The 26,889-nt window shown below is 49.3% G+C and overlaps 2 protein-coding genes across 5 annotated transcripts in view; both read right to left on the bottom strand.

The window, feature by feature from the left end:
- Positions 1-3,629, bottom strand: part of PLCG1 (phospholipase C gamma 1) — a 45,491-nt gene extending 41,862 nt beyond the window's left edge. For all 4 annotated transcript variants that reach the window (XM_036395454.2, XM_036395457.2, XM_036395456.2 and 1 more), the window contains exon 1: positions 3,424-3,629. In XM_036395454.2, the coding sequence (XP_036251347.1) occupies positions 3,424-3,625 (202 nt within the window). In that variant the 5' untranslated portion in view covers positions 3,626-3,629. The remainder of the gene's footprint in view (positions 1-3,423) is intronic.
- Positions 3,630-8,442: 4,813 nt separating this feature from the next.
- Positions 8,443-26,889, bottom strand: part of TOP1 (DNA topoisomerase I) — a 65,953-nt gene continuing 47,506 nt past the window's right edge. Inside the window, exons 9-21 of the mRNA XM_054516657.1 lie at positions 24,029-24,144; positions 20,650-20,771; positions 19,838-19,960; positions 18,237-18,424; positions 17,461-17,605; positions 16,281-16,424; positions 15,084-15,269; positions 13,583-13,651; positions 12,863-12,977; positions 12,030-12,157; positions 10,860-10,954; positions 9,992-10,141; positions 8,443-9,853 (exon numbers count right to left, since the gene is read on the bottom strand). Coding sequence (XP_054372632.1) covers positions 9,751-9,853; positions 9,992-10,141; positions 10,860-10,954; positions 12,030-12,157; positions 12,863-12,977; positions 13,583-13,651; positions 15,084-15,269; positions 16,281-16,424; positions 17,461-17,605; positions 18,237-18,424; positions 19,838-19,960; positions 20,650-20,771; positions 24,029-24,144 — 1,684 coding nt within the window. The 3' untranslated portion in view covers positions 8,443-9,750. The remainder of the gene's footprint in view (positions 9,854-9,991; positions 10,142-10,859; positions 10,955-12,029; positions 12,158-12,862; positions 12,978-13,582; positions 13,652-15,083; positions 15,270-16,280; positions 16,425-17,460; positions 17,606-18,236; positions 18,425-19,837; positions 19,961-20,649; positions 20,772-24,028; positions 24,145-26,889) is intronic.

The raw sequence follows: 26,889 nt of genomic DNA, 5'->3' as shown, positions 1-26,889 counted from the left end.
CTCCTCATCCAGCATCCCCCTGGTCCAACCTCACTGCTCTTAGGAGATGCTGAAGCACAGAGAGAACTTCGTCCTTAAATCCCAAAAGTTCCTTGCAGAGGCCAGTCAGACCCTGCTGGCTTCAGTAACTTGAAATAAAGGTGGCACAGCAGCATGGCAGGGAGAGGGAACTCAGACCCACAGCACCAGGCTGCTGAGGCACCAAAGGTACAGAGCACAGGGGTTCCCTGGACCTCTCTCCAGCAGTGGGGTGACCTGCTCAGGCTCTGCTCCCCTCTAAACACAGAAAGCCAAGCACCACCCAAACATTGTTTTTCAGACAAAGAATTGGCTGCCTGTGGCAGAGTTCAGCAGAGGTCAGAAGGACTGACAGATCCTGGGGCAGCAGCTGCTCCACAACACCTCTGACAGTGATGGCAAAGCTCCAAAATGAGCACCACCAACTGAGGAACCGTGGCAGTGGCTGTGCCCAGAGCCCTCTCCTCCTGGCACACTGCAGCTTTAGCCCACCTGCAGAGGAGCCAGCACACCTCTGTCCCTTCATGCACTGCCCACCACGCACCAGGAGCTTCCCAAGCTGCAGCCACAGGGCTGTGCTCTCCCCAGCACTGTCAGCCATGGAGCCAGGTTCCCCCATCCTCACCCAACCCTCCCTGGGACAAATGCACATCTCCCTTCTGCACAACCCACCAGGAGCAGAGAAAGGAGCACAGATGCTCTATAGCTGGTGTCCATGGAGACAGACCTCTCCAAGACATGGCCATCCACAAAAGCATGCCCCGAGCCCAAAACCTCCATATGTTGTCTTTTATGCATTTATTTTCTTTTAAACTTCCTGTGTTAACTGATTCTTTATTTTTAATAAAAAAGGGTCTTGCATTCTTCCTGTGGATGTTCACCTGTTCTGAAATGGATAAAAACCCAGAATCATTCCTACTTGAGACAATTAACGTATATCCAGGGTGGTCTAGAACTCCCTGGTGGTCTCCATCTCTCAAGAAACACAAGAACATCCATTACAGACCCATGAACACAGCCATCTTTGCCCTCTCAGTCCCCAGACACCGCTTGGTGCAGATGCTGTTGCATGGGAAGGAACATCTCACCTCCTGACAGCTGCCACTCCCTCAGCAAGCTGGGGCCAAACCAGAACCACCACCAAAAGCAAAACCCAGTTTACTGTTCTCTGTGCTGGCATGGCTTGTCTTCCTGGGGAGAACTGGATCCATGGCTGACACTACCCTGCACTGAAAGTGATGAGCTCAGCTCCAGATTACTTCACCCCCTGGTTCCCTCCATGGCCATGTTGACCTCAAGGGGATGAGCCAGGAGGGGAATTCCTTGGTGTATTTGCCACATGAAGTGGAGCTGTCACACACCTGGTTTCTCCCAGGCATCCTCTTTCTGCCCAGAAAGCACATCCAGATAAAAATAGGGAAGCTGGCCAAGAAGCCAGTACTGCTGGCCATCGATCCCATGGTTTGCCTGGCCTGCCTAGAAACCCAGGCACTATTTGTGTACACAGGCTGGCATTTCCAGCTGGAGCCCCACAGCTCTGCCCAGGAGGTGTTAAAGCAAAGCTCTGCTCCCCAGCCCTGCAAGCTCAGGGTGCTGGGTGACACCAGAGCAGGGGACTGAGGACAGGGTGAGTTGCTCTGGTGAGAGAGGATGCCATGGGGAAAGCATCAGAGAGAGGGGGCTGAAGATACAGCAGCTCTTCAGCCTGATGTCCTCTGTGTCCAGCAAGGCCCACCTGGCCCCCTGGGAGGGTCACACATAGTGTGGGGACACCAGGAGCATTGGGAGGCACACGTGGGGAACCCAAAGCCACCAGCCAGACACCTTGCCTGTGGCACAGTAGAGAAGCCCCAAGGAATTTTCCTCTGTGACATTAAAAGAAACACAATCATCTCAGTCCCTGGGACACTCTGCTCTTGGATGTCTGCACAGCACAAGAACTCTCTGCAGCCATGGCTTTATCATTGTCAGGCCCACAGTTACAGAAGCTGAAGTTCTCTAGATTTCCCCCAAAGGTTACGGGGACACACCCAGGTCTGTCCCCAGGAACAATCACCCCTGCAGACACCAGTGGGGACCTCTGTGCCCCGTGGGCACACATGGGCTGTGGGCTCTGTCTCAGACCAGAATCTCCCCAGCAAAACCAACGTTTGCTCAGCCTGAGTTTAAGAACAACTTAAGCCCAGGGTCAACAGAATGCTGCTCTCCTCCCTCTCACACTGCCTCACTGCTCCCAGAGGCCATTCTGGGAAAGAGAGGGGGGAGCTCCACATCCTCATGATGCTAAAGGCTCCCTCCAGATCTGCCTGCACACACCACAGGGCAGAAGGTAGAGGACTCAGAGGTTCTCAGGGCAAACCAAAGCCCCAAACTGGCCTTTTGTGGACCTGCCACAGAGAGGTGGCCACCATCCATGTCCTTTCCTCATCTAAGCCCCTGGTACTAACAGCATCCCACCTTCCATCCTGGACCAGCAGCACTTGCCAGGAGGGATGACAACCCCTCCCTGGCCTTGCTGGGCCTCAGTCACATCCCCAGCATGGGGAAGGCCAGTGCCACGGGCAGCACCACCTCTCCCACCTCCTGGCCTTCGTGCACATCTCCTCTTCCTCATGTCCCACACAGAGCAGAGACCCTGTCCTCGTGCTGGTGCACATGGAGGCAGGAAGGATAATTTAAGAAAGCCTGGGAAACCAACACCAAGTTTAAGAGTGCAGAGCATGCCAGATCTCACCCCCTTCCCACCTTACGCCCATGCATAAGAAACCTCGTTTTGCACTCAGGTTTCTTACGCATCCTTTCCTCTGTGCTCCTCGTCCCCATCCAGCACAGGAAGCGGGCGCTCACCTGACCCTGTGCCATCACCCTCACAGGGCAACGGGGAAGAGAACGGAACCGCAGCACAATATTTTGGGCTGGTTTTCCTACTGCTTAACCTTTTCCGTTTGCTCTCATCTGTTGCTCCGAGGTGCAACCGCAAAAGGGCTCACACTAACCCTGCCTCCTTCTGAGGCTCCCTACAGCCCTTGGGTGCTGCTCGCCAAGGCACCACCCGGGAAAACACCTCGTTTATCCCAGGGGAAGTTTGGTGCCGAGCAGGGATGCGGAAAGTTGGGAGGCGGCGCTGGGCGGGGGCAGCGGCGGTACCGGCCCGCGCATCCCCCGCGCATCCCCCGAGCACAGAGCGGCCCCGCGCTGGGACCCGGACCCCTCTCCGCCCCCGCGGCTGCCCGGGGGGACACGCCGGGCACGGCGAGCCCGGGGGTTCATTATTTTTCATTTTCTTCCTCCTCTGCTCGCCAGCGAGCCCCAGCGCTCCCCGAACGGCGGCTCCCGGAGGGCTCCGGCCCCGCCGCCCCGCCCGGGGCAGCGCAGCCCCTCCGCGCCCCTTCCCGCCGCACTCACCGGCGCCCTCGACCTTCTCGGAGCCGCGGCTCCAGGTGACCTGCCGCGTCTCCAGCTTCACCTGGAAAGTTTTCCGCTCGGGTCGCTGCGACTTTTTGGAGTAGAAGAGGGTCATGACGGTGCCCACCTCCAGGCTGCGGCAGAGCTGCGCCGCCTCCGCCTCGCTGGGCGCCCCGGGGCCGGCGCCCGGCCCGGCCGCCATCGGCGCGGCGAACAAAGGGGAGCGGGAGCGCCCGAGCCCCGCCGCGCCCCGCGCCGCCGCCGCGGGAGGGGAGCCGAGCAGGGGGAGGAGGAGGAGGAGAGGGAGGAGGAGGAGGAGCGAGGAAGGAGGAGGGAGGAAGGAGGGGAAGGGGCGGAGCGCAGCGCTGCCAGCACGGGGGGCGGGCGCGCAGCGCAGCGCGGGGGATCCTCGGGGGGGCCCGCACCCGGTGCTGGGGCTCGGGGGGGACACGGACCCGGTGCCGGGGCTCAGGGGGGACCCGCACCCGGTGCTGGGGGCTCAGGGGGGGACACGGACCCGGTGCCGGGGCTCAGGGGGGACCCGCACCCGGTGCTGGGGGCTCAGGGGGGGACACGGACCCGGTGCCGGGGCTCAGGGGGACACGGACCCGGTGCCGGGGCTCAGGCGGGGACACGGACCCGGTGCTGGGGCTCAGGGGGAGACACGGACCTGGGGCTCGGGGGCTCAGGGGGGGAACACGGACCCGGTGCTGGGGGCTCAGGGGGACACGGACCCGGTGCCGGGGCTCGGGGGGGGGGACACGGACCCGGTGCTGGGGCTCAGGGGGGGACACGGACCTGGGGCTCGGGGGCCGGAGCATCCCCGCCCAGCGGGGTAGCGGGACCCCATGGTGGTGCGGGATGGCCGTGCCACAGACCACCCAGCACGCCTGGGAACCGCGCCACCCTCCGCACCAGTGCACGCCTGGGGGACCGGGGGACTCTGCACCCCATGGCACACCTTGGGGAACGGGGACTCTGCACCCCATGGCACGGTGCGGGACCACCTGTGGGTCCCCCGTGGGTCACACACCCCACAGGATACCTTAGGGCTCCAGCACCCACAGCAGGGTTTGCGTGGGATCCTGGCGTGGCACATGTGGGGTCCCCACATTGCATCCCACGGTGGCTTTTCCTGGGGACAGACCTCTCCGCATGGCTGCCGCCGGCACCATGGTGTGGGCTCTTGATGAAGGCAGGTCTGCATTTGCTGTCGTTTCCTTCACACAGATCCCAGCCGGATCCATGGCATGGAAAGCAGGACAAAGCTTGCAGGGTGGCCTGTGGCATCCCGCCCCTGGGCGACCTGCAGGGAGCCGGGGGTCACTGGGCACTCTCCAGCTGCTCTCTGGCCCCACAAAAAAACAGGGTTAGAGACCACACAGGGTTAGCAAGCGGATAAGGCTGAATTGGGAGCGTTTCAATGCAGCTTGCTCCATTCATGTGGTTAAAGCCTGTGATTTCCCTTTCTGTGTGCCACTGACCTTCTTCCCCACGCCCTCCTTTCCATCAGGGCACCCCATGGCGCACTGGGTGCTCAGGCTGTCCCATTTATATGTATAAATGTATAAATATTTAATTTATACATTTAAAATTATTTTTTTCTTTTTTTCCAAATTCATGATTCTGTGAATACACACATGTGTCCGCAGGCAGCCTGTGCTCAGCAGCCCTTATCTCACCCCCTCCAGCTCACAGCTGGGACTGGGAGGGGCATCATCTTCTAAGTGAGGGGCCCATCTCCGAGTGGATCCCACATGTGAGCAGCTCTCTCTGTCCTACTGCTCCACCTGCCTCCACTGGGACATTCCCCAGCACACACCTGCACACACAGCAGGAACCCTATAAAGTCGTTTAGGATCCTACCTGGTGTAAAAAACAGGCAAGATGAGAGCCTAAAGCTGCCCTGATAGAAATAGTAAGGATGCTGGGGATGTGCTCAGCCGAGCCAGAGCTACTGGAGGCTGTGCTTGGTGCTGGCACAGCCCTCTGGGCCTCATTCTCTCCGGGGTGAGCTGCCGTGGCCGCCGGGGACGTGGCTCCTGCCTCGTGTAATGGCCTCGCTTGGGACTGGCAGGAAGCAGCCGGCTCCCAGTGGTCTTAAAATAGCTGAGCATTATGGGCACACCCTTGTTTTTGAGGGCAAAACCTGAGAAGGGAGTGTGGCCATGGAAGAAGCAGAAAAGGTAACTCCCTTGTTCCCAAACACTGCCTGTTCCTGCTGATGGAGAGCACCTGGCAAGGTGTGTCCTCAGCTCGGAGCGCGGGGCGGCTGAGGCCAGCATGTGGAGGATGTGGTTTGCAATGAGCTGTTTGCAATGTATATTGTTTTATTTTCTGAGTTTGAGTGATCATTTTTTAGCTTTGCATTAGCTTTCTGTGTCTAAGATGCTGTGTGCCAAGGAATTCTGCTGTTTAATTGGACAGCATAGGAAATTTGACAGCCTTTGTGTGCCTGCTGCCTGACAGCCCCATTTGGTGGTCCCAGCTTCTGTACCAGCCAGGCTCTGAACAATCACCCCCACCCCTCAGGGCAGCAAAAACGTCCATTATATTCCTGTTTTGCTTTTGAAGAAATTCCCTGGACTGTGTTCATCACATGGCTGTGGAAGCCTGCGGGTTCTGCAATCTCCCCTTGCAAACACCTCAGGGAAAAGGGGGATTTTCCCCTCGGAGTGGCCCCAGCACTTCCCCCTTCAGAGTTCCGAAGCACGGGATGCCATCCCCCATATCCTGCAGGATTCGTGGAGCAGCTGCATCCTCCTACCGGGAGCAGGCCAATAGCCAGGTGACCTCTGGCTTTAGGCGTGCTCAGGGCCTGGGGAGCAAAATGCAGGGACACAGCGCTCTGAGCCCACTGCATTGCCAAGTGCGGGGGGTCCCTGCAGCCCAGCATCCCTCTGACCAGTGTCTGGGAAGGGATGCATCCCCCTCCTGCCCCGGGACTACGCGCTGAGAGGAGGTGCTGCCTCTCAACCAAAGCGCTGCAGTCCCTGGGAGAGATGCCTCTCTCAGGGTTATTTATTCATTTCTGCCTGCTCTGCGCTGGGTAAAGACAACACCAGCTGAGCAAATCACCACGGGGGAAGAGCTTCCGTGGTGCTGCGGGGAGCAGGATGTGGAGAGCCCTGGGGGCAGGCGGTGCGGAGCTGCCCGGGCCGGTGCTGGCAGACGCAGCGCAGCGTTGTGCCGGGATGGGGAGCGGAGCCGCCCGCGGCTGTGCAGCCGCTGCGGATGCGGGCGCGGGGCCGGGCACAGCCGTGCCCGCAGGCTGCCTCCCGCACAGCCCCTGCCCCTTGCAGGCACTGCTTTGTTCCCTCTGGGTAACCACCAGCAGCCCGTGAGAAACCCGCTGCAGCTCCGGGCTCCCTGTCCCCGCTCCCCCGTGCTGCACAAGGGAGCACACGCTTTTTTAATATCGCATTCACCTGGTTTCAATTTTCAACCCTGGAATCCTTAAGACTTCAAGGGGGATGGGGCTGCATCCTGCAGGGTTTTGCACCTCCCCTCGGCTGCCAGGCCCTATCCATGGATTTGTGCTGCACGAGATGCAGTTCAAAGCTACGTTTGTGCCCTCTCCACCTACCTCCCTGCTGCCTCAGTTTCCCTGGCTGCCACACACAGGCCCTGCTGCGGGGGTGGCGGCACTGGGGCAGGCGAGCACAGGCGCTGCAGCGGCGGAGGGATGCAAGACAGGATGTGGCACGTTTGTGGCCATTTCTCTGTTTGCACAGTGACTCAGTGGGGTCTGGGAATTCTCCATGGAAAGCGTGGGGTGTGTGGTCCTCACCCTGCTGTGCCACAGGCAAAACCACCGATTAAACCCTCCTCAGCCCCCTGCCCAGAACAGAGCCTGTGCTCCCCAGAGCTGGGTACATTTTCAAAGGTGAGTTTTGCACCAACATCCTTCTCCTCCTTGCTGACAGAGAGGCACAACACGCTCCAGCCTTGGACATCAGCCTGGCCTTACACTTCCAGGCAGACACAGATCTCCCAGCCTGGCCAGAGCACCCCACCATGCCCAGGGAAAGGTGGATCTGCCAGCAGCAATGCTGGGGTGGGGGATCCCCTGTGTGAGAGAACATCCCTTCCCACTGCATTCCACAATTCCCTGTTCAGTGGTGTAAGATACTGGAATTTGTAAGATAGGGGATAATTGGGCCAGGTCTGCAGGCGGGAAGGAGGGCTGTATAAATAGAAATGATATTTTTACAGGCTGCATTGTTCAGGCACGGGCAGGCTGGGAGCACAATGAGCCCCTTTCCCTCTCTGCTGGCATTTTCACCACTGCACCTTGGAAAGGCCCCAGAGAGCAAACAGCAGCTCCTGCCAAACTCCAAGTTTGCGCAGCCACAACAAAGTGCCTGGAAGATCGCAGTGAGCAGCAGGGAGCCCTGCTCAGGGCTGGCTGAGCCTGACCCCACAGCCACCCTTGGGGGTCTGGGAGCCCTCCCCAGCTCTGGGGTCACGGGGAGGTGCTTGCAGAGGAGCCAGGGCTGTGTCTGCTCCACAATGCCCAAGGACACCAGGCCAGAGCTGCTCCCACTGCCAGGGTGGAGAATGCATCCATCAGCCTCATCACCTGTCCTTGCCTTCACCTTTGGCATCATCACCCCTGCCCTTGTCATCACCTGTCCTTGCCCAGCCTCCTGCCCTTCCCAGCCATGAAGGGGAAGGAGCTGCTCTCCCTCCGTCCTGCTCTGTGCAGAGGGCTGGGGTTGAGTAAAAGGCAGCAGAGAAACCAGGACGAGCAGCTCTGGGGTCACTGCATCCCCTGCTCCTGCTCTCTGCTCTCCTGGGCAGGGCTTCTCCCAGGACAAAGCAAACTGTGAGCTGTGCCTGCATGGAAAAGCACAGTGGGCAACACAGAGGGTGCAGCACAACCACAGCAAGGCAGGGATGGGCACATCCTTCAGGGAATTCCTGCTGGGGCTGGGAACAGGAATTGCACCCCCAGCCCAATAACCACAGGGGCCTCACATCCAGGACCAGAGGTGAAAGAACACAGAGACACCAACACTCAGTTAAGTTGTAGGAATTTATTTTAAATAACCTACAGTTGATTAAAAGGGAATTCATGATAAAAATAGAAGATACTTGTTGAGGAAAGGCTGCAGGAAATGGTCTTGCACACACACTACGCTAACAATGCCTCTAAGACTAATGATTATAGCAAAAAAAGGTTTCACATTAAAATTCTGCTTTTTAATTTTTAAAATTTTTTTACACAATTACAAAAGAAAAAAATAAAAGCCCTAAAATCTTGATTATTTTCCTTTTTTGGACCAATGCTCATTTCCCTCGAAATTTATTGACCTGTGAAACTTCTTTTTACACAATAAAATCTTTCAAGTAAAAGAGGGGAGTGGGGCTTAGAAAAAAAGGAGGGGGGGAAAGGTAAAACAGTCTGACAAACCTAAAAAGTAGATAATTCTTGGAAGTGTACAGAGCGTGTTCAGAACAAAGGGTGATGGGAATGTCATTTGTTTCCAATTTCACTTGTCCTCAAATTCCACACACATCTTTCCATCACACGGCCCCCTCCCCCCACCCGCTCCCCAAACCTACACGATCTTTAAGATCATAAAGAAAGAAAACTGTTTAAATATTTTAAAATAATTAAAAAGAAATAAAAATTCACATTTAAAATAGGAACACTCAAGTCAGGAGGCCGATTTCCCATCATGATTTGCTCTGAACAAATGTGGTGGATATTTTTGTAAATTCATGTTCCAATGCCACGACTGTTTCAAGTGACAAATTGAAAAAGATTTGGGTATTTCCATGACTATAGTGACAGCTGTAACAGGTGCGTTGGGTTCCTTAAATTTTGTTTATTTGTTAAATTCTGAAATGGGGCGGGAGGGGGAGGGGAAGGGCAGGGGTTAAGGAGTCCATTTTCTATTAAAATATAGAAGTTATTGCAAAACCCTAACTGTAAAAACGCACCAATATAATTGGATTTTGTATACAGTAGCTAAAGATTCCCACGCTCTCAGTGTGATGGTGAATTTGCCTGGCGGAAGGTTGACAAATCCCCCATCCACTTGCCCTGCCTCAAGAGAAAAACCACACAAACCAGACAGCTAGAATTTGGATCTCTGAAACATTTTTAAATAAGTTGTCCATAGGACAACTGGCTCAGCTCCTTTAAGATATTTCCAGGTTATGCTTTCTGCAAGATGTTGGCTGTTTTATCTGATGCTCACTTGCCCCTTTCCTCCCCCTTCCCCAGCATCCAAGGACAAGTAAGGCTCACAGTTTATCAATCTCCCTAAAAACCAGGCTACTCCCTTTTCCCATAAAATTCATCTCAATAAAAACAGGTTAAAACTCATAGTCTTCCTCTGCCATGTCGATAGCCCAGGCAAATTTCTCTCGTTGGGTTTTGTTATAAATCTTCTCTATAGGAATTCCCCACTTCTTACACCTGCAGGAGAGGAGATGCTGTTAGAATTAGGGATAAAAGGAAGGCCAGAGACCCTGCCCTTGTTGCTATGTGGGGGGACAGGACAGAGGTGAAGGAGTAGGGGTGGGTCACCCCAGCATATCCCAGACAGGGGCTTACCAAGCAACAGAGATCCTGGGATCCAGATAGTTGAGTTTGGAGGTGCCCAAAGCAATCTGCTTGTTCTCCTCCCTATCTGTAGCCTGGACCTCCAGCTTCATCAGTTGCTCCTCGATCCTCTGCACTGCTTTCTTCTTGCTCTCCACAGTCCTGGGGTGGCAAAGAACAAAGCATTGAATTCCTAATGCCCTGTCAGCACTGTGGGAACCTAGAGGGACTCTGCTCAAGGTAAGCAATGCCACCAGCCACACAGGGCAGCTGTGTCAGCACAGATGGTGACAACAACACACTCAGTGCATGCAATTAAGAACTGACATTTTCCAAGAGGCAGAGCAGGAATCTTAAGCAGCAGTTTTGTTTTAAAGGGTTGGAAGCAACAGCCTGAACTGTTCTGATGCTACACCCACTCCCACACCAGCCCATGTATCCCTCAGCAAGTCATGCTGTGATCCTGCTTCCAGAGCTCCTGTAACTCAGCTCCCCTGTGGCTGCTCTGCAGAGCCCACATGGTCTGTGCCATGGGCTTCCAGTGGGGAGTGGGGAACTCAGGGAGGTGCCTGTGCAATTAATTAATTAATTAATTAATTAACTGTGCAAGCCCAGGCTCCCCAGGAAGGCAGCAATGCTGCACATTGGTCCTGGGCAGCAGCAGGGTGGGAGAGCACTGGCAGGGGCTCAGCTCTGAGGGTTGGCCATGAGTGACCACGACAGGAACCACAGGTCAGAGCACCCCACAGGTGGCCATTTCTTCATGCACAGAATGAAAAGGGCAAAAGAAAGCCTTCCCAAATCACAGGCCAGGAAAGTGGAATACAGGTGAAGGACCCCTTCTGGGAGCATTGCACAGCCCAGTTAACACCAGCCTTACTTTTTAGACTTCTCATCCCTCCGGATCTTGGCATCAGCTTTGGCGCTTTTCAGTTCCCTCCTGGCATCAGCTAATTGCTCCTTCTTGGCATCAATCTAGGAGAGGCAAAACCAGATGGCAGCACTGAGAACGAGCTGCTGACAGCTGTGTCAGTCACCCCTGGGCAGCATGACCCAGAGAGCCAGTTTGTGACCATGTGCAGAATCTACCAGCGGTCAGATCCACTGCTGCAGAGCAGTCAGGCCACTGGGCACTGCACGGCCAAGTGTGGTGAGATATTGCCCTCAGAAAACAGGGCTTCACTCATTTCCAAAGACAAGCTGGTGCTGGGAGCTTTCTCACACAGCTACAACCACGCAGGCTGAGGAATGGGCTTGGTCTGGCCAACAAACCCCTCCTGGCAGCTTGTTTGCCTTCACTGCATCCCATCACCACTACCAGCTCTCTGATGGCTACATGGAAGGATGATCCCTGATCCCTCAAGTAGGAATCAGCCCCAAATCCTACACACTGCAAGGTGTTAATGCCTCAGGCAGTTCTACTTCAGTAAGTTTGGGATTCAGGGAGATTCAGCATTTTGCAGCCCCTGTTCAACCACTCCCCTTAAACATCCCAAGCTCTAGGATCTAGGGTGAAGGCAGCCATGTTAGGTGTTATGGAAGCAGGGGACACTGCAGTGCCAAACCAGAACTCCTTCTTATTGTGAAGGTTATTCTAAAACCAGACCAGGAACAGACCTAACCCCTTTGGACCTCATGGCCTTCACGAGAAACAATCTGCAAAGGAAGAGGTCAAGTCAGAGGGGCATAATGTACTATGTACCACTGACAGTGGCCTGGGATTCACACAACAGGGGTGGCTGCCCACTCCAGGTTCTTTAGGGGACACAGATCAGAGCCAGAGACTGCTGCTCTCAATTTTCAAAGGCAGCAGAACACACAGCTATAGGATGAAGGGCAGAAAAGGGGCCTGGTCTTGTTCTTTACAGGTAAAAGACAACTCAGAGAAGCCCCTTCCAGCTCACTGCTCATCTCTGAGCGCGCCCATATCTGATGCACACCACCAACTCCTGACAGGGAAAAGCAGGCCCTGCTTTTACCCCAAGGGAAAGGAATGCTGACTCCTGAGATGCAGCCCTTGGAGCCCTCAGAGCTGGGCAGAGGGAGGTACCTTGCTCTGCAGGTTCATCATGGACTTCTCGAAGGTTTTGGGCGGAGCTCTCTGGTGGTTACACAGAATGGCCACCGCTCTGTTGGCACGGTTGTAGGAGAGGATCTTTGCTGGGATGTTGTCATCCGCTGTGAAGGACAGGAAAGTGGTGAACAGGTGAGTTCTCCAGGGTGTGGTGCCACAGCCAGTGTCCCACAGCCACTGCAGAACCAACCTTCCCCTCCTCCTCTGTCCAGTCTCAACACTGCACTCCAACCACAGTCCCAGGGCTGGCCACTTCCATCCCAGCCCCCAAGTCCTTCTGGATGCTCCTCATCACCACTGACACCACCTCAACTCAACAGAGGGGAAGCACAGCCAGAGCAGGGGACAGCAGGACCACCCTGCCCAGGACACCACTGGGCTTCACAGGTGCAATGTGCCCACTTGGTAAAGCTGCAAAGTGCAAGGCAGCACTGCTCACAGGGGTTGTGCATGAGCAGCCAAGAAACATGGGGCTGATACACATGCACCTGCCTTGCCTGTCATCTACAGCACCTGACAATTAACAGAAAGCAAACAGATTGGGTTAAGGATAGGCATAACCTGGAAAGCACACCCTGGTGTGCTCACAAGTCAGTTTTGTTCTGCCCCAGTGCTGAGCTGCTCAACTACCTTAAAAGACTGTCTGACAGCAGATTTTTGGTCAGACCTCAGCTACCTGACATTTGCACTGGGAGAACTGTTACAAGGAAGTGGTGAACAGATACACAGCTTGTGGCTCAGCTAAGGAAGCCAGATCTGTTTTGCAGGGTAAGATCTGTTCCCCTCACAGCTTCAGGGGCAAGACTTACGATTCGTGAGCTCCTTGAGCTGCTGCTGTAGCGTGATGGAGGCATTGTAAGTACGGAATACCTTGGCTGTCAGCCCCTCCATAAGGTCTTGAAGGTGTTTATTTAAGATACTGGTCTAAAGAAGCAGAAAGGAGATGACAGTGAGCACTAGGAATGACCACAGTGTTTGTGAAACCTCTGGATCCGTGGCTGACACAGACGTGCAGCTCATGGCTGAGACCTGGTGTACTCAGACCTGACCACAACAGAATAGCCACAGCATGACTGAAACCACAGCAAAAGTGAACAAAGAACCAACGAGTATTAGATTGGTAACAAGTACCACAAGTGGCCAAAAAGGATTTTTTTGGTGTGGAGGTTTTGGTTTCCAGCAACAATAAACATGCCTGGACCACCACAGTGCTCCCACAGAGCTGAGTGTGCAGACAGGGATGTGAAAATCTGTCACCTCACACATTCATCATCTCTGAATTCAGAAAAAACCTCCCCAGGTCAGAGCCAGGCAGGCTCACCAGGACCAAGGCCCATTGCTTTGGGAACCTGTGGGCACAGTGGACAATTCAGACACCAGACTGAGACAGACTCTCAATGCTTTGAGGTGCTCTGGAAGAAAATTTCCACTGAAAGCATTTCTGGAACAGAGCAGCTGTTACTGCCTGGTGCAGAGCAAGCCTGTTCAGGATGCTCCACCACCACCCTCACCATGAACTCTGTGCTTACATTGAGGCGGTCAAAGAGGTCATCCTCAGGCTGCTTGTTCTCCATGAACAGCTGAAGATTCTTAAACACCTGCAGGAAAAGGAAACCAGGAATGTCAGGCACACAGACCAGACAGCATTGGGCAGTACTAAGTTGTAGGAAAGCAGGACTGCCAGGGAGCCATTAAGCTGCTTTCAGGGAACAGTGATGATGCTGGGTGTTACTTCCCAGCAGGCAAAGACCATCTCTCAATGCAATGCTTGTGCTGCAGGTTCCTCCCCAATAAGATGCCCTCATCATCCTTAGGATCAAAATGCCCTCTCATCCTTTGGATAAAAATTAGTCAGGAGACTTAACTGCTCTGGTGTAGCTGCCTAACAGAGAAAGAGACCCCAAAGCTACTGCCTTTTCCTTACTCTCCCATCATTACTTGTGCCCAAGAGACCCCTGAGCCGTTTCCCATGGATTGAAGCTCCAAGAAACCAAGCCTGCTGCATTGTTTCATACAATTTCATGCCAAACATGTCTCACTGGGGTAGAGAGAATAATCAAAGCATCTTTGATTATAACAGAGACCACAAATCTCAGCTCTGCATGCTCCAATTCTCCAGCTTCTCAACAACACACATTCTTCTATAGACACCCAATATAAAAAGATTTCTAGTTCCACAATACTCAACTGCCCATTTTAAGAACTGAAAAAATACCAAGAGATACCAATAAATTTAAATAGAAAAATATGTTTTCTTCTTTACAAGGGAACCAAGAATTCCAGCACACATTAATTTCCAGAGCAGCAGTAGTTTAATTTTTTTCAGTTGTTTTGCTCCTCAAGGCACCAACATTTACTGCTGGCTGCTATGAAATTACCACAGTATTATACACAGGGTATCTCACACCACAGAGTTGTGGGCCAGATGCAAAGCCCACTTTGGATAGTGCCCTCCAGGTTCAGGCTGTTGGATAGGGATTGATTCTGAAATGAGGCCAAAATCACAGCAGATTTGCAACTGGTGGATAGCAGAAGTAAAAGAATTGACATGGCATAAGAAGTCTTGGCTGGCAGACACCCAAGTTCATAGGCCAGAGGTACCAGAGCACCTTCTCCACAGGCTCTGGAGCAGCCAAGATTAAGATCTACTCTGTGAGGGCTCAGCTCCAACGTGACCCAAACCACTGTGACAGAGGTGTTTATTATCAAAGCCCCAATCAAACTGCTGCTCTGCCAGTGCCAGCAGTATTTCACAACCGTCACATGGGCCTGCAACTCCAGCATCTATAGGTGACAAAACCAACTCTGATGAGGAGAATGAGAGCCAGGAGCTTGTCTAACACAGCTGTTACAGTCCTGTACATCAACATTTGCTGGGCTGTGCCGCACCACAAGGATGTCACACTAATTGACTTATTTTCTGGCCTGGTATCTTGAGCAGTGATAAAGCAACCTCTTAATGCCTTGCAGACTGTGCTGACCACACCTCTGTGCAATGCAGTGTGTGTATGTGCTTGTGGGGTGCCTTACCCTCTTCTCCACAGGGACCTTGTTGTAGTATCGGATGGAATCCTTCCCGAGGAAGTCGAACTCAACCACGTATTCCTGCCCATCCAGCTCAGGATGCAGCTTGATGTGCTCTACTCTCAGAGAGCAGCAGCCCACGGTGTCAGCTGTCTCCCCTTCTTCTTTTTCATTACCAGCTCTCAGGGCAAGCTACAAGAGAGGGAAGGAATTAAAACTGTCCCCAGAATAAAGAGATGCTGCAAACCTTCAGATACTGGCCTAGAAACAGCAGGGTCCAGAGGAGAGTATCTCCTTTTTTTTTTAAGAGTTTAAGCCAGCATGCTTTACTAACTTTTGCTCATTAAGTAACTCAAACTGTGAGACAGGTCTGACTGAAGGAAATTAATTTCAAAAAGTGTGGCAGTTTTTAAAAATTGACTTCCATGTGAACTCTACTTGAAACAATTCATATGGTTCAGTTGTTCATCCTCTGTGATCCTACCTATTCACTGCACACTAAATACATTTCAAATAGCATACAGGTTATATAAATATTGGCTTGTATAAATTATCTAAATGCTACACTTGGCTGCATAAAACCACATATTTTAACAGTGCTGGCTAAAACAATTTCTAACTTTTAAAATCTTCAGTGGTCATATGAAACCAGAATTATTCACATCAAAGTTCCCTGGTTTACATCAAGCCATTTTGAACAAAACCTGTTAATTTAGTTAGTCAAGACACCATATGCTACTAGGGAGCAGCTCTCTGGGAACTGGTTTTATGTTGCTTTAAATGCATCAACACAACTGCAGTTTTCTTTATGCTGTGGTGAAAAAATTAGCATAATTACAAAACCTCACAACTGTGACCTCATGCTGAAGAGGTGACAAACCAGCAGAAATTCCCAGCAGGAAAACTGAAGCAGCTGGAGACAAAAGGCCCACACAAACTTCCCACTAATCCAACTGGGTGATTCTGGAACCAGGCTGTGAGTTTTGCCTGAACTAAAACAATGCTGCCTGAAATAGCTGTGTTTGGTACAATAGTTCATTGCTCTGGATTCCAGGTAATGGGAAGGAAAAGGAGCCTGCCCACCAGGAAGTCTCAGGATACCTTAGTAACTGGGCTCAATTCTGCCTTCAAGACAAACACAAGCATTCCCAAGTATTCCCAGCAGGACAGGGAAGGTGAGAGGAGCCAAGGAAGGAGCCTCACCTTGTCAATGAAGTACAGTGCCACAGCCCTCTGCCGAACCTTCATCTCTTTGGATTTCCAGTCTTCTCGGTATTGATTCCGGATTTTATCTACACACTTCTTCAACCTCCGAGCTGTCTCGTACTTCTGCCAGTCCTTCTCACCCTGCAGGGAAGTTGGAACAGAGTCAGCACTACAGAGCAGGCAGAGGACTAGCTGCAATCTGCATCTCAAGGCTTTGCAAGCCCATGTGTGGCAAACAGTCTGGCTGTACAAAAGCACTGAGATGCTGCTGCTGCACAGCTCAGCTTCACACTGTGCTGCCACACAGCTGCAGGTCATTCAGATTTCCATGATATTAAATACTTCCATGGAAGCAACTAGAGAGAGACACAAAAGAACACATCTTCCCTGCTTCTCAAAATACAAATGGTTTCCTTTGCTTCATTCAGATGGCACTTATGTTCTTTCAGCTGTGTAATTAAATACCCATAAAAGGCAAAAGCAACACCAACAGTTCATCATCATTATTATATATTCAAGACACAGCAAAAAGAGGGCAGGAATTCACAGGGAATAGAGATATTTTTCCTCCTGTATTTGTAGGACAAACTCCTTGTTTCCAATCCAGGAAAAAATCTCTCAGAAAAAGACTTCATGAAAGGAGCTTAAATTCTTGCTTTTATGGACTTGATCCACAGACTGGGTATTTGCTCCCACAGCAGGAGTTTATTTTCCTTCAGTCATGAGCTCCTCACCAGCCTTCTCAGCCAGGAGCCTGGCTGGGTTTTTAATTTTACAAACAACTAATTAACAACCCATGATTAGAACTTCAATGTAACACCAGGCAGGGGAAGTTAAGGCCAAATGTATGTGAAATATCCACCAGAGCAAGACTGCTCTTGGATAAATTGCTTCCTTTTAGGTTTACACAGGTTAAAGGATTCCTACTAGAAATAACACGATGCTTTTCAGGAGACTTTTTCCAGATTTCTCTGCTCTCCTGGGCAGTAACTGTATCCTCTCTTTTCAAGGGGGAACAGAAGCACAGAAGCTTCCCTATGTTTTTCAACCACTGTAGGATGAAACAGCCAGGTACAGCCATACCTCCTATATCTCTCCTAACCACAAGCTACGTTTGCTTCCTGGAAATATGACCAGCAAAATTGCTTTGTTTTTGCTTTTTTAACTGGATCTTTACCTTAATTCTTGAGCTAGGGTTCAACATGATGTATTTGATAGAGCCTTGGATGTTCTCAGTCCATGACACCAGCCAGGTCACCTTGTTATCATGCCTAACCTCCTTCCATTTGTGTCCTGGTGGAGGGGCAGGGATTTTGGAATCCCTACAGAGAATCAGAAAACAGATGATAAAAGCTAGTTAAAGGAAATCCCACCAGCATCAAAACAGAGAAGGTAATAAATAGCATCACACAAAGAAAGTGCAGGGAAAGGAACTGAGGCAACAGAAGTGCATTATCTCCATAAGCAGGAAACCAAGTAAATAAAATTAAACAAAGAACAGGAATGTAACTGCTGCTAACATGTACCTGCTGAAGAATTACACTGTAATTGCTAGGACCAGTTTTGATTTGTGAACACTGTATGTAATAGTGTGGACACTTATGAGGGCTAGATAGAGTGAAGAAAAGCCCACCAAACCTTAGCCTTCATCATCATGGAAGACAAGGTAGGGCAACCTATGTATAAGAAAATTATTTTCTGGAAATACTAGCAGGAAAGGCAGTTTAGGCAGATGTAGGCTGTAGGCGTGAGGAAGAAAATACGTTGAAAAAGTTCTACATGAAACCCATGATTGCCTTGCTCAGTCTTTGCTTGTATGACTCAGTTTCTTATCCATATGAGAACAAGAAAAGCTGCATCCCTAATTCTACATGTTTGAGTATCAACTTCTAGAGGGTTTTAAAAAATGAGCTGCAGAAAGCAAAGGGAAGGCGTGAAGCGTGCAGTGCTCACTTGCTGCAGTTTATGATGATGTCTTCGGGCATGATGCGCCTCTTCAACATCCCCATTTTGGGATGGTTCCCACGACCTCGGAACAGACCTGGGGGCTCAATCTTAAAGTTGGCAATCCTCTCCTTGTGGTTGTCCATCACACAGTAACCATACTCCTTCAATAGCCGCTCGTTCTCCTCTTTGATTTTCTGGGAAAAGCCAAAGGCAGAGATGATATGGCACAAGCAGCACCACACACAGCGTTATATGCCAAGACTTGAAGCATTTTTGTATTTGTGCCACAAACTAATGCTGAAGACCCAACCAAAAACCAGATCCCCATCATTTCAAGTGTATTAGACTGGCCAGAAAAGCATTCATAAAATGCACACAGCACAAACAGGAAAAGGGGAAAGAATGCATGAAAACTCTCTGAAAAGTTGTATTTGAGGGAAACAGATCAGTGCTGCTGAAGGCAGCTACTATTTTGCCACAATAGAGGGGTGTATCTCTATCCATATATCTCAGCTTCAAGGGTGCCCCCAGCACAGCACTGCTATTTTATATTTTATACTGAGCATTTGACATCCACTGGACTTCCTGTCTTGTGTTTATGTATAAAAATTCTGTGTATAAAAGACTTCAGTGTTTGAACTCAGCATCAGAAAGCAGGCAAAGGAATGTCTCCAGGCTGCTGCATGTCAAGCCTGTGTCAGCAAATGGTTTCACAAGCAGAACACAGTCTTCTAAGAAAGAATGTGCTGAGATTTCACTGCATACTTATGTGCCTGAACTCTAATTATATACCAGGAAAAATAAAAACACTGCAGCTCAAAATAAAACATCTGACCCACAGACAGCACTGCTGCACCAGCTAAGAAACAGAAAAAGCCACTTCTGCTCCATTTTAAGAGCTACCATGGACAGGAACTGAAGGGCTCACCTACATTTATCAAACAGAAACAGCAGGAAGACAAGGGCTCTCCATTTTGATGGAATCCCTCTGATCCCAAAGGCTGTAATTCCAAGCTGCCAGGCCCTTCATTCAAAGGACAATTACTAGAACATTGCAGAAGATCAAGCAGAGAACTTGGGGAAAGTTTCCACCTTCCAACATTCATTGCAGTTAATTTAACTCTTAACCTACAAGACACGTAGCCACGCTGCTGGATAATAAAGTTCATTTTTAATTCAAAAAACAGCATTACTTGATGTTTAAGATTTCTTCTCTCGATTTATTCATTAATGGCATTGCTGTATCCTTTCCACCATCCTGATCTAAGCCATCCTTAACTGACTATCCACTGCTCATTATTTCCCAGGAACCAATGAGCCCAGAGGCAGCACCTCTGATTCTCTTTATTGACTTAAGCAGTTACTTTACTTAAGCAGTTACTTACTTAACATTCTTTCCCTAAGCAGGATCAGCCCTATCAATATCATTTCAAGTCAGGATGAAGATTCAGCTGTAAACACAGTGCTCTGCCCTACCTAAGCTGCACAGTGCACAAGAAAGCAATAATCTGAAAGCTGGTGAAAAACACTGACAATATGCACAGCAAGGGGAATGATTGCACAAAGATGTTTACAACCATGAAGCCTCCTAGAATTCCCACTGGTACCTGTTTTTCCTCCTTGGACATCTGTTTCCTAGCTTCTGATTGAGCTTTGAAATACTGGCTCATGTGGGTGAAGTCACACTTGCTGAGGTTGGTGATAGTGCTCTTCTCTTCAGAGGTCATTTCCTTGCAGAAGGAAAGCAGTGCTTTAAGTTTACACACACATAATGTTTTCATGCATAGCAGAGCTTACCCTACTCCAGGCAGCCTAAACAGGAACAACAGGCAGGTTCTCACAATAACCCCCCCAGGAATCCCCAAATTCTTGCAGAGGCTTGCTCCAGCTGAGGTCAAAGAGGAAAGGACAAGCAGCAGATCCCATGGAGCATAGGCCTTGCAGGGCTCTGATCTCCCCAGGCACTGGGCATACTGCACCACTTTCCAAAGAGCTCCCACACCCTGACTGGGACTGCTGAGGGATGGGGAGAAAAACCCAGAAATATATCCAGGAAAACTGCACCAAAGTTATCTAAAGGCTTGCTGTTATGGATGATGACCAAAGTGAACATCTCTGGAAGGGGTTTCCTAGTAGCAAATCTGGTTCTTACACAAGGCATTAACAGACAAGTCAGCTACACCCCATGGTGCTGCAACAGAGGAACCTGACTTTGCTGGTTTAGAAAGGCATTATGGTGGGGTCCTTCCTGGTGAAACTACAGGATAAATGGGAAACTTCACAGCTACAGTCTGAGGCAGCTTTTAGTTGCCTCAAGCCAACTTTTGGGTGCATGGAACAGCAGCCCCTTTTCACTGGTGAGTGCTGAGGAGACACTGGCCATGTCCACAGTCACTGCAGCCCAGGACTATGTGCATACCTTTCTCCAGTCCTTGAAGAAGTTTTTCCTGAAGATCTCCTTTGTAGTGTACTCATGATCAAGCATTTTTGCAAAGAATGTGGCAACTTCTTCTGCTTTGGTACTCAGCTTCATGACTTTACCTACAAAGAAAGGTTTTGTTCTTAAAGAAAATGGTAAACAGGAATCAAAGTCATAAAGAGAACACAGTAACTACCCTAAAGGATTATATTTTTACTAGGGAGAAGTTTGTCTTAAAATGTTACATAATACAGCAACTTGAATGGACAAAGGAAACAGAGGAGCACAATTGCCTGACTTCCACCACAAACATTTTGAAAAAAATTTCCTCTGGAATCTAAACATTAAAAAAAGCACCAGCAATTTGATGTGAGGCAGGTCTGGGCTGCAGGGCAGGAAGGGGAAAAGGCCTGCTGCAGGAAACCCTCTGCTGAGCCACCCCCGTGCTGGGCGTGCTCCTGGGGAGACACTGCTGTTTGATGTCAAAAAGGCAGGGATTTTATTAAATTTCATATTCCAGCACTCAGACATGTGGGAAAAACAGTCTCTGTATTCCTTTTCAATGCACAGACAGACTCCACCTTGGAACACCCCTTCCAGCCTTTAGCTACTTGCAGGCAGGAAGAGCCCTTCCTCTGGATGCTCTACAAATAGGCTGGAAATAGATGCCAAATATTGAACTCTCCCTTCATTGCAAGGAAACGTGTCAGGGTTCTGCTAATTGTTCCCTCTGCTGTGGGAATGCACTCCTGCCTCTCCAAAGCAGGCTCAAAAGGCAGTCATTTTTAAGAAAGACTGAGCTGTCAGTGAATGGAGGGGTCACATTCCAGCTTCTCTGCATGACTGCAGCACAAAGTGGAATTGCTGCAAGGGGAGACTGAAGCACAAGGGAAAGAGGCTGCTGCTGCATTGAGGCTGTGCATTCAACATCTAACATTCCTATCGAGCATTTTTTGGTCCTGACTGCATTCCTGATGAAATGTGGGGTGCCAGTGATCCCTCTGAAGGATTCTGCATGCAGCTCACATCTCCAGCTAGTTTAGTTGCAAGAAATATTTAAAGTTCCAATGCTTGGCCGTCAGTACCTGGGGATTTTTAACAACCATTTTACTGCACATAAGTGAACACAGGAAACTGCTCAATCTGTGCTCTTGGAAAAAAAATACCATGCTTTGGGTTTACTACATATTTTCAAAAGTTGCATCATCTCTAAAATTAAAGCATGGGAGTCAGCTAAAAAGCCTTAAGATCTATAAAGCCTCGTAAAACAGGACTTAGCAAAACGTCCTCCCAATGATCTGAGAATATTCCACAATTAAATTAAACCAACAGTAACTCTGCCAATTTTTAAGCTGTAACCTAAAATACAGCATTTGTTTGCTTATAACAGGAAATGGGGGAAGGGAGAGACAGCAAGGGAAACTGTTTTTCCAGGCTGCAATTTCAGCTTGACAGAGGCTATCGAGTTAGTAACATGTTATGGGGCTAAAATGTCTGATATTTTTCCCAGCTAGCTGAAGGCTCAGTCACCTTTATCTAATCACTTGAGAATATATTTCATTGGAAACAATTTCTTCTTTTTTTTTTTTTTTCCCCACAAAGGTTTGAAAAGACTCTTAGTGACAAAGCTGGTAAAGAAAGAATTTATTGCAGAGCATGAATATTAGTTACCTGATTTAAAACTGAAATCTAGAGAGCAACCAGGGGACATAACAAGCAGAAGAAACCCCATGGCCATGACTGCAACTGCCACCACCACTCTTACCCTGCCCCATCTACAGAAAAATGTGCAAGTCAGAGCCACCTCTGGCCTGTGAGCAGTGACTGGTTAACCCACAGGCACTGAAAAAGGATGGCTTTGGCATTTCAAGCTCCTTCCCCGAGTCAGTATTGCAGGCACTTCCAAGAGCCCCAGCAGTTTTTATGTGAGATGAAAGCAGGCAGTGAATCCCTAGGCCAGGGACAGATTCCTCCGGTGTGAGCCGGCTGCTGGCCAGCCACAGCCTCATTACTGGGCTCTACAAATCACCCTGGGATAATCTTGAAATGAGACAATGCCTTGTGAGCACAGACAGAGGCTCTCAGCAGCTGCTGTGTAAATCAGACATCTGATTTTTTGCCTAGTTTCTCAAGGAAGACTTATGGGATGTCTTTATTTGCCAGACCCCCTCCCTGCCCAGCCCATGACTGTTGAGCTTATTGATGAATTTCTGTGATGACAGAGGCAGAGGTTGCAGAAATCCCTGCAGAGGCTCTGTGAAATAGATGGCTGGAGAGATGAGGAGCTTATTGCTGTCTGCACCAAGGGATAGCACACTGCAATCTGCCCCTCCCCTTCTCTAGACAACAGGAGAGATCATGCATTTTTCAGTACAGGAAAACAATTGCCAACTTTGCATCAGTTCTTATCAAACCCTAAGAAAGAAGGCTGCAGACACCCTTGATCACTGTGCTACTTGCTTGGAGATGGCCTTTAATAGGCTACAGCATATTTATTTCACTACTTTGCTGCTGAAAATGTAATGCCACCTATTCCTCAGTATTTCAAAACACTGTGTCATGTCACATGAAAACAGCACGTTGCTCCTGGAAGAGTTCCATGTGCAGATGTCCCCATCACCAAAAATTACATTTTCATCCATTCAAATACCTCCCACTTAATTCAATCCTGGGTTAATTTGATCCTTCATTTAACATGATCACAGAAAGGAAACACACAGGTCATCAAGTCCAGGCTCCAACAGGCATCACATCATATAATCCCTTCCACATGAGCCTCTACCAGCCAGGCAGCCCAGGATACTGAAATCCCACACCAATTAGTTCTGCCACAGGCAGTGGTCAGGGAATGGGACCATGACTTACATGAGAGGGCTGTGTCCTTGAGACCAGGGTCATCCCATTCATTCCTACAAGATCCTAATCATCTGTACCCAAATTCAATTGTCTTTTATTTCGCTCATGCCACCAAATGATGATGAATTTCACCATGGGTGATGGCAGTTGCAGTTCTTGAGGTTAAAGAAAACAAGAGCAAGCCTAAAGGTGACCAGTGATGAGACAGCTACAATTACATATTCCACTGGTCACTGCTACTCTGAGGCATCAGACACCCTCATTCTGCTAAGGAGCCTGAGAGATTCACCCCCATAAGGGACTGAGAGCAGGTTCAATCCCTGTGTCACTCCAGTGAGCAGAATTCAGCAGGCTCAGGTAAATTCCTTTCCTTCCACAGACCTCACTTTGCTGCTGAGGAGCTGATTTAAGTGAATCACTACAACACAACCACCTCCTCAGCTCTTCAGTCCCCAGAAGAACACTGCAATACCCTGAGATGTTTATTTCTCTTCCTAGCTAGTAGAAACACAGATTAACTCACCATCATAATAAAACTTGACATTTTCAGGCAGAGGTTCATATGGTGGAGCAAATACAGGACCTTTGTGCTCTAGGAACTTCCATTTGATGCCTTCAGGATAACGCTCTTCTTCCCACCTTCAAGAGAGAAATATGAACCAATACAATTTTAAGCTCCCAATCTTCATTTTATTACTGTGTGGGTATGAGAGTATGCTAAACCAGCAAGAAATCACTGCTTTGTCAGGTACACATCAACAACAAATACTCAATGTACTATCCCTATTTAATTTCCTTTTGTTCCTTCTTTTTCTTTTTCCAAAAGCACAGTCATAACCATGAGCAGAACAACTTGGGCTGCAGATTATCTGATGCCATCCTATTCCTCACCTCTCATGTGCTCCTCTTTTCACAAAAACACACAGCTGAAATTGCTTAGATCTTAAGAAAATAAGACTTGGACCCTGTAAAGCAGCTAGGATCATGCCAAATTAGTTTCAGCTGTGATCCAACATCAGGTCCAGGATGCCTGCTCAGCAAAGTCAAACAATTGTGGTATATTATGCAGCTGCTTTCAGATGTGGACAATATGCCATTAAGGGCAGAGATAAAGAAACAGATGTTCATTTATGACCTAAATGAGAACAAACCTGCTTGGACAAGAACAACTAAAACTGCTCTGTCGTTTTAAATTCATTCCAATTCTCTGGGTAAGAAAAGCATAGTTGAAGAAAAACAGAGCATCCCAGAAAACTGCATGTTTGCCTTAAAGACGCTCTATAAAAACTGCTCTATAAAAATGCTTTGCAAGTGATGCATTTGGTATCACAACACAGCAAGGCAGGCGCCACCAATCCCACATTCCAAGGGAACAGGGTCAGCAATTCATCTGCAGAGAAAAGGGTCCTGCCAGGCCAGGATCCTCCCCCCAGTTCCCAGTGCCCAGGCCACTGATTCCACACTCCTCCCCTCCAAGCTCCTTTCATGATTACCACGACATTACTGCTACATGCTGCTGGCACAGGATTCCCTGCTGGGAAAGGCTATTTCACCTTAGTGATCAATCAACTGGAAGACCATTAACCTGCCACAGCACTCAGTCTCTGAATTGCCTAGACAACTTTGTTGAGCAGCCATGACAATAAAAAAAAGGAGTTTAAGCTTCTGTCTGGTGTCAGCCCTAAAGAGCAGCATTCCCACTCCAGGTGCCACAGCAGCTGAGGAAGGATGTGCACGGACTGCCTGCATCTCAGGAGTTGTGATGCACTGACTGATTGCTTCATCTCTACCAAGACAGAAGTCACAGCATGGAAGACAAACACTGTACAGAGACAAGAGTTTCTGCTAGAAGACACTCAAAATGCTTCACTCATGTCTGTACTTCAACAATTTAGGAACAGCAGCAACACAGCAGCTGGCTGGAGTTTGAAAGGCACCATCTTCAACCACACCACTGGACCTGACTTCTTCTGATGAGATTCAACAGCTTTAACAGCAAAGCACCCAAACCCAGCTATTAATACAGACCTGCATGTCAGACTTCAGTCCCTGGCTGAAAAGAGGCTTGAGTAAACCATGTTGATATGAGAAACCAATATTGACACAGATTCCAAATATTTACATTCCTAATGATTGTTGAGCTTTGTTTTGTTTTTCTTTTATTAATTAGAAGCTAGAAATATAAATATTTTGTCAAACATAGGCCTAGGTTCTTCCACCCAGAAGCTCCTTTCAGCAAAATAAATCTAAACCACTCTCAGCCAGAATAAGCTTCTTCTCTCTCACAATGATCAATTTTATTCCAGTAGGAATAAAATAAGGGCATCATTCACAGTAGTTACTGCTTTTCAGGACAGGTTTGTCATTCTTGTTTTTTTAAATTTATTCCTCTGGTATTTACTTGGTGAGAAATTCAGTGCCTCTATCCCTTCCTGCTCTTTTACAAAGGATGCATGTAAAAGCAGTATTAGAAAGGCAGCAGTTTAAACAGATAGTAGAAGGACATTGTGCCTTCTGGGAAGGCTACAAGGAAACATGGGATTCATGGGGTAGTTTCTAAGCTCAAAACTACCAGAAAGTGTGCCCCCAATAGACCACAAACCATCCCCAATCCCACCTCCACCTTCCTACACATCACACATAAGCATTAAGACAAAAGATAAAAGTGAGTCTCCTGAGTGTAGCTCATTTTTCATCCTCATTTAGTTTCAAGCAGGAAAAGCATTACAGCACCACTGCCCTTGGCAGTTTCTGGTTCTAAAGCAATGTTGTACACATGATTTTGTGGGAGAATGCTGCTTACTGATTCCAGCAACAACTCATCAGTCATATAGGCTTCTTAATTAAATCCCACATCAACCCTGTCTAAATATGCCAGGGTGGCTCAGGAAGGAAAAGCTAGAGAATATCTTTCAAGTGGAATAAAAAGAGAGCACATTCTTGGGGGAAAAAACCCAGAACATACCTCAGGGATATGTTCTTTCAAGGAAATGAACTTGCTGTGACACAAGGTGGGAGAAGTGCTCCTAAGGTGCACTTCTGGATCACATTGTTCACATGTTGGTGGGGCAGGAAAATGACATCTGCAAGAGCTGCACATGGTGATGAATGAGGCCAGTGCCTTGGGGATGTCTGCATCAAGCACTCACACAAGTGAGGATTAAAATGCTCAAGGCAGCAAGCACTTCAGGAAACAGCCAAAAAAAGGTATCAGACTCTCAGAAAATTGACTCAGATGGAACACAAAATGCCCTTAAGAGAAACAAGAGAAGTGCAGATGAAACCTTGTCCAGCAGAGACAGGCTATACAAAGCTGCAGATGGATGACAGCAACATCAGCAGAAGGAATCAGCTACCTTGTGCCAAATTCTGTGAAACATGCTT

The sequence above is a fragment of the Molothrus ater genome, chromosome 17 (assembly GCF_012460135.2).
Source record: "Molothrus ater isolate BHLD 08-10-18 breed brown headed cowbird chromosome 17, BPBGC_Mater_1.1, whole genome shotgun sequence".
NCBI classification, from domain to species: domain Eukaryota; kingdom Metazoa; phylum Chordata; class Aves; order Passeriformes; family Icteridae; genus Molothrus; species Molothrus ater.
This window is presented reverse-complemented; position numbering and strand designations above follow the sequence as displayed.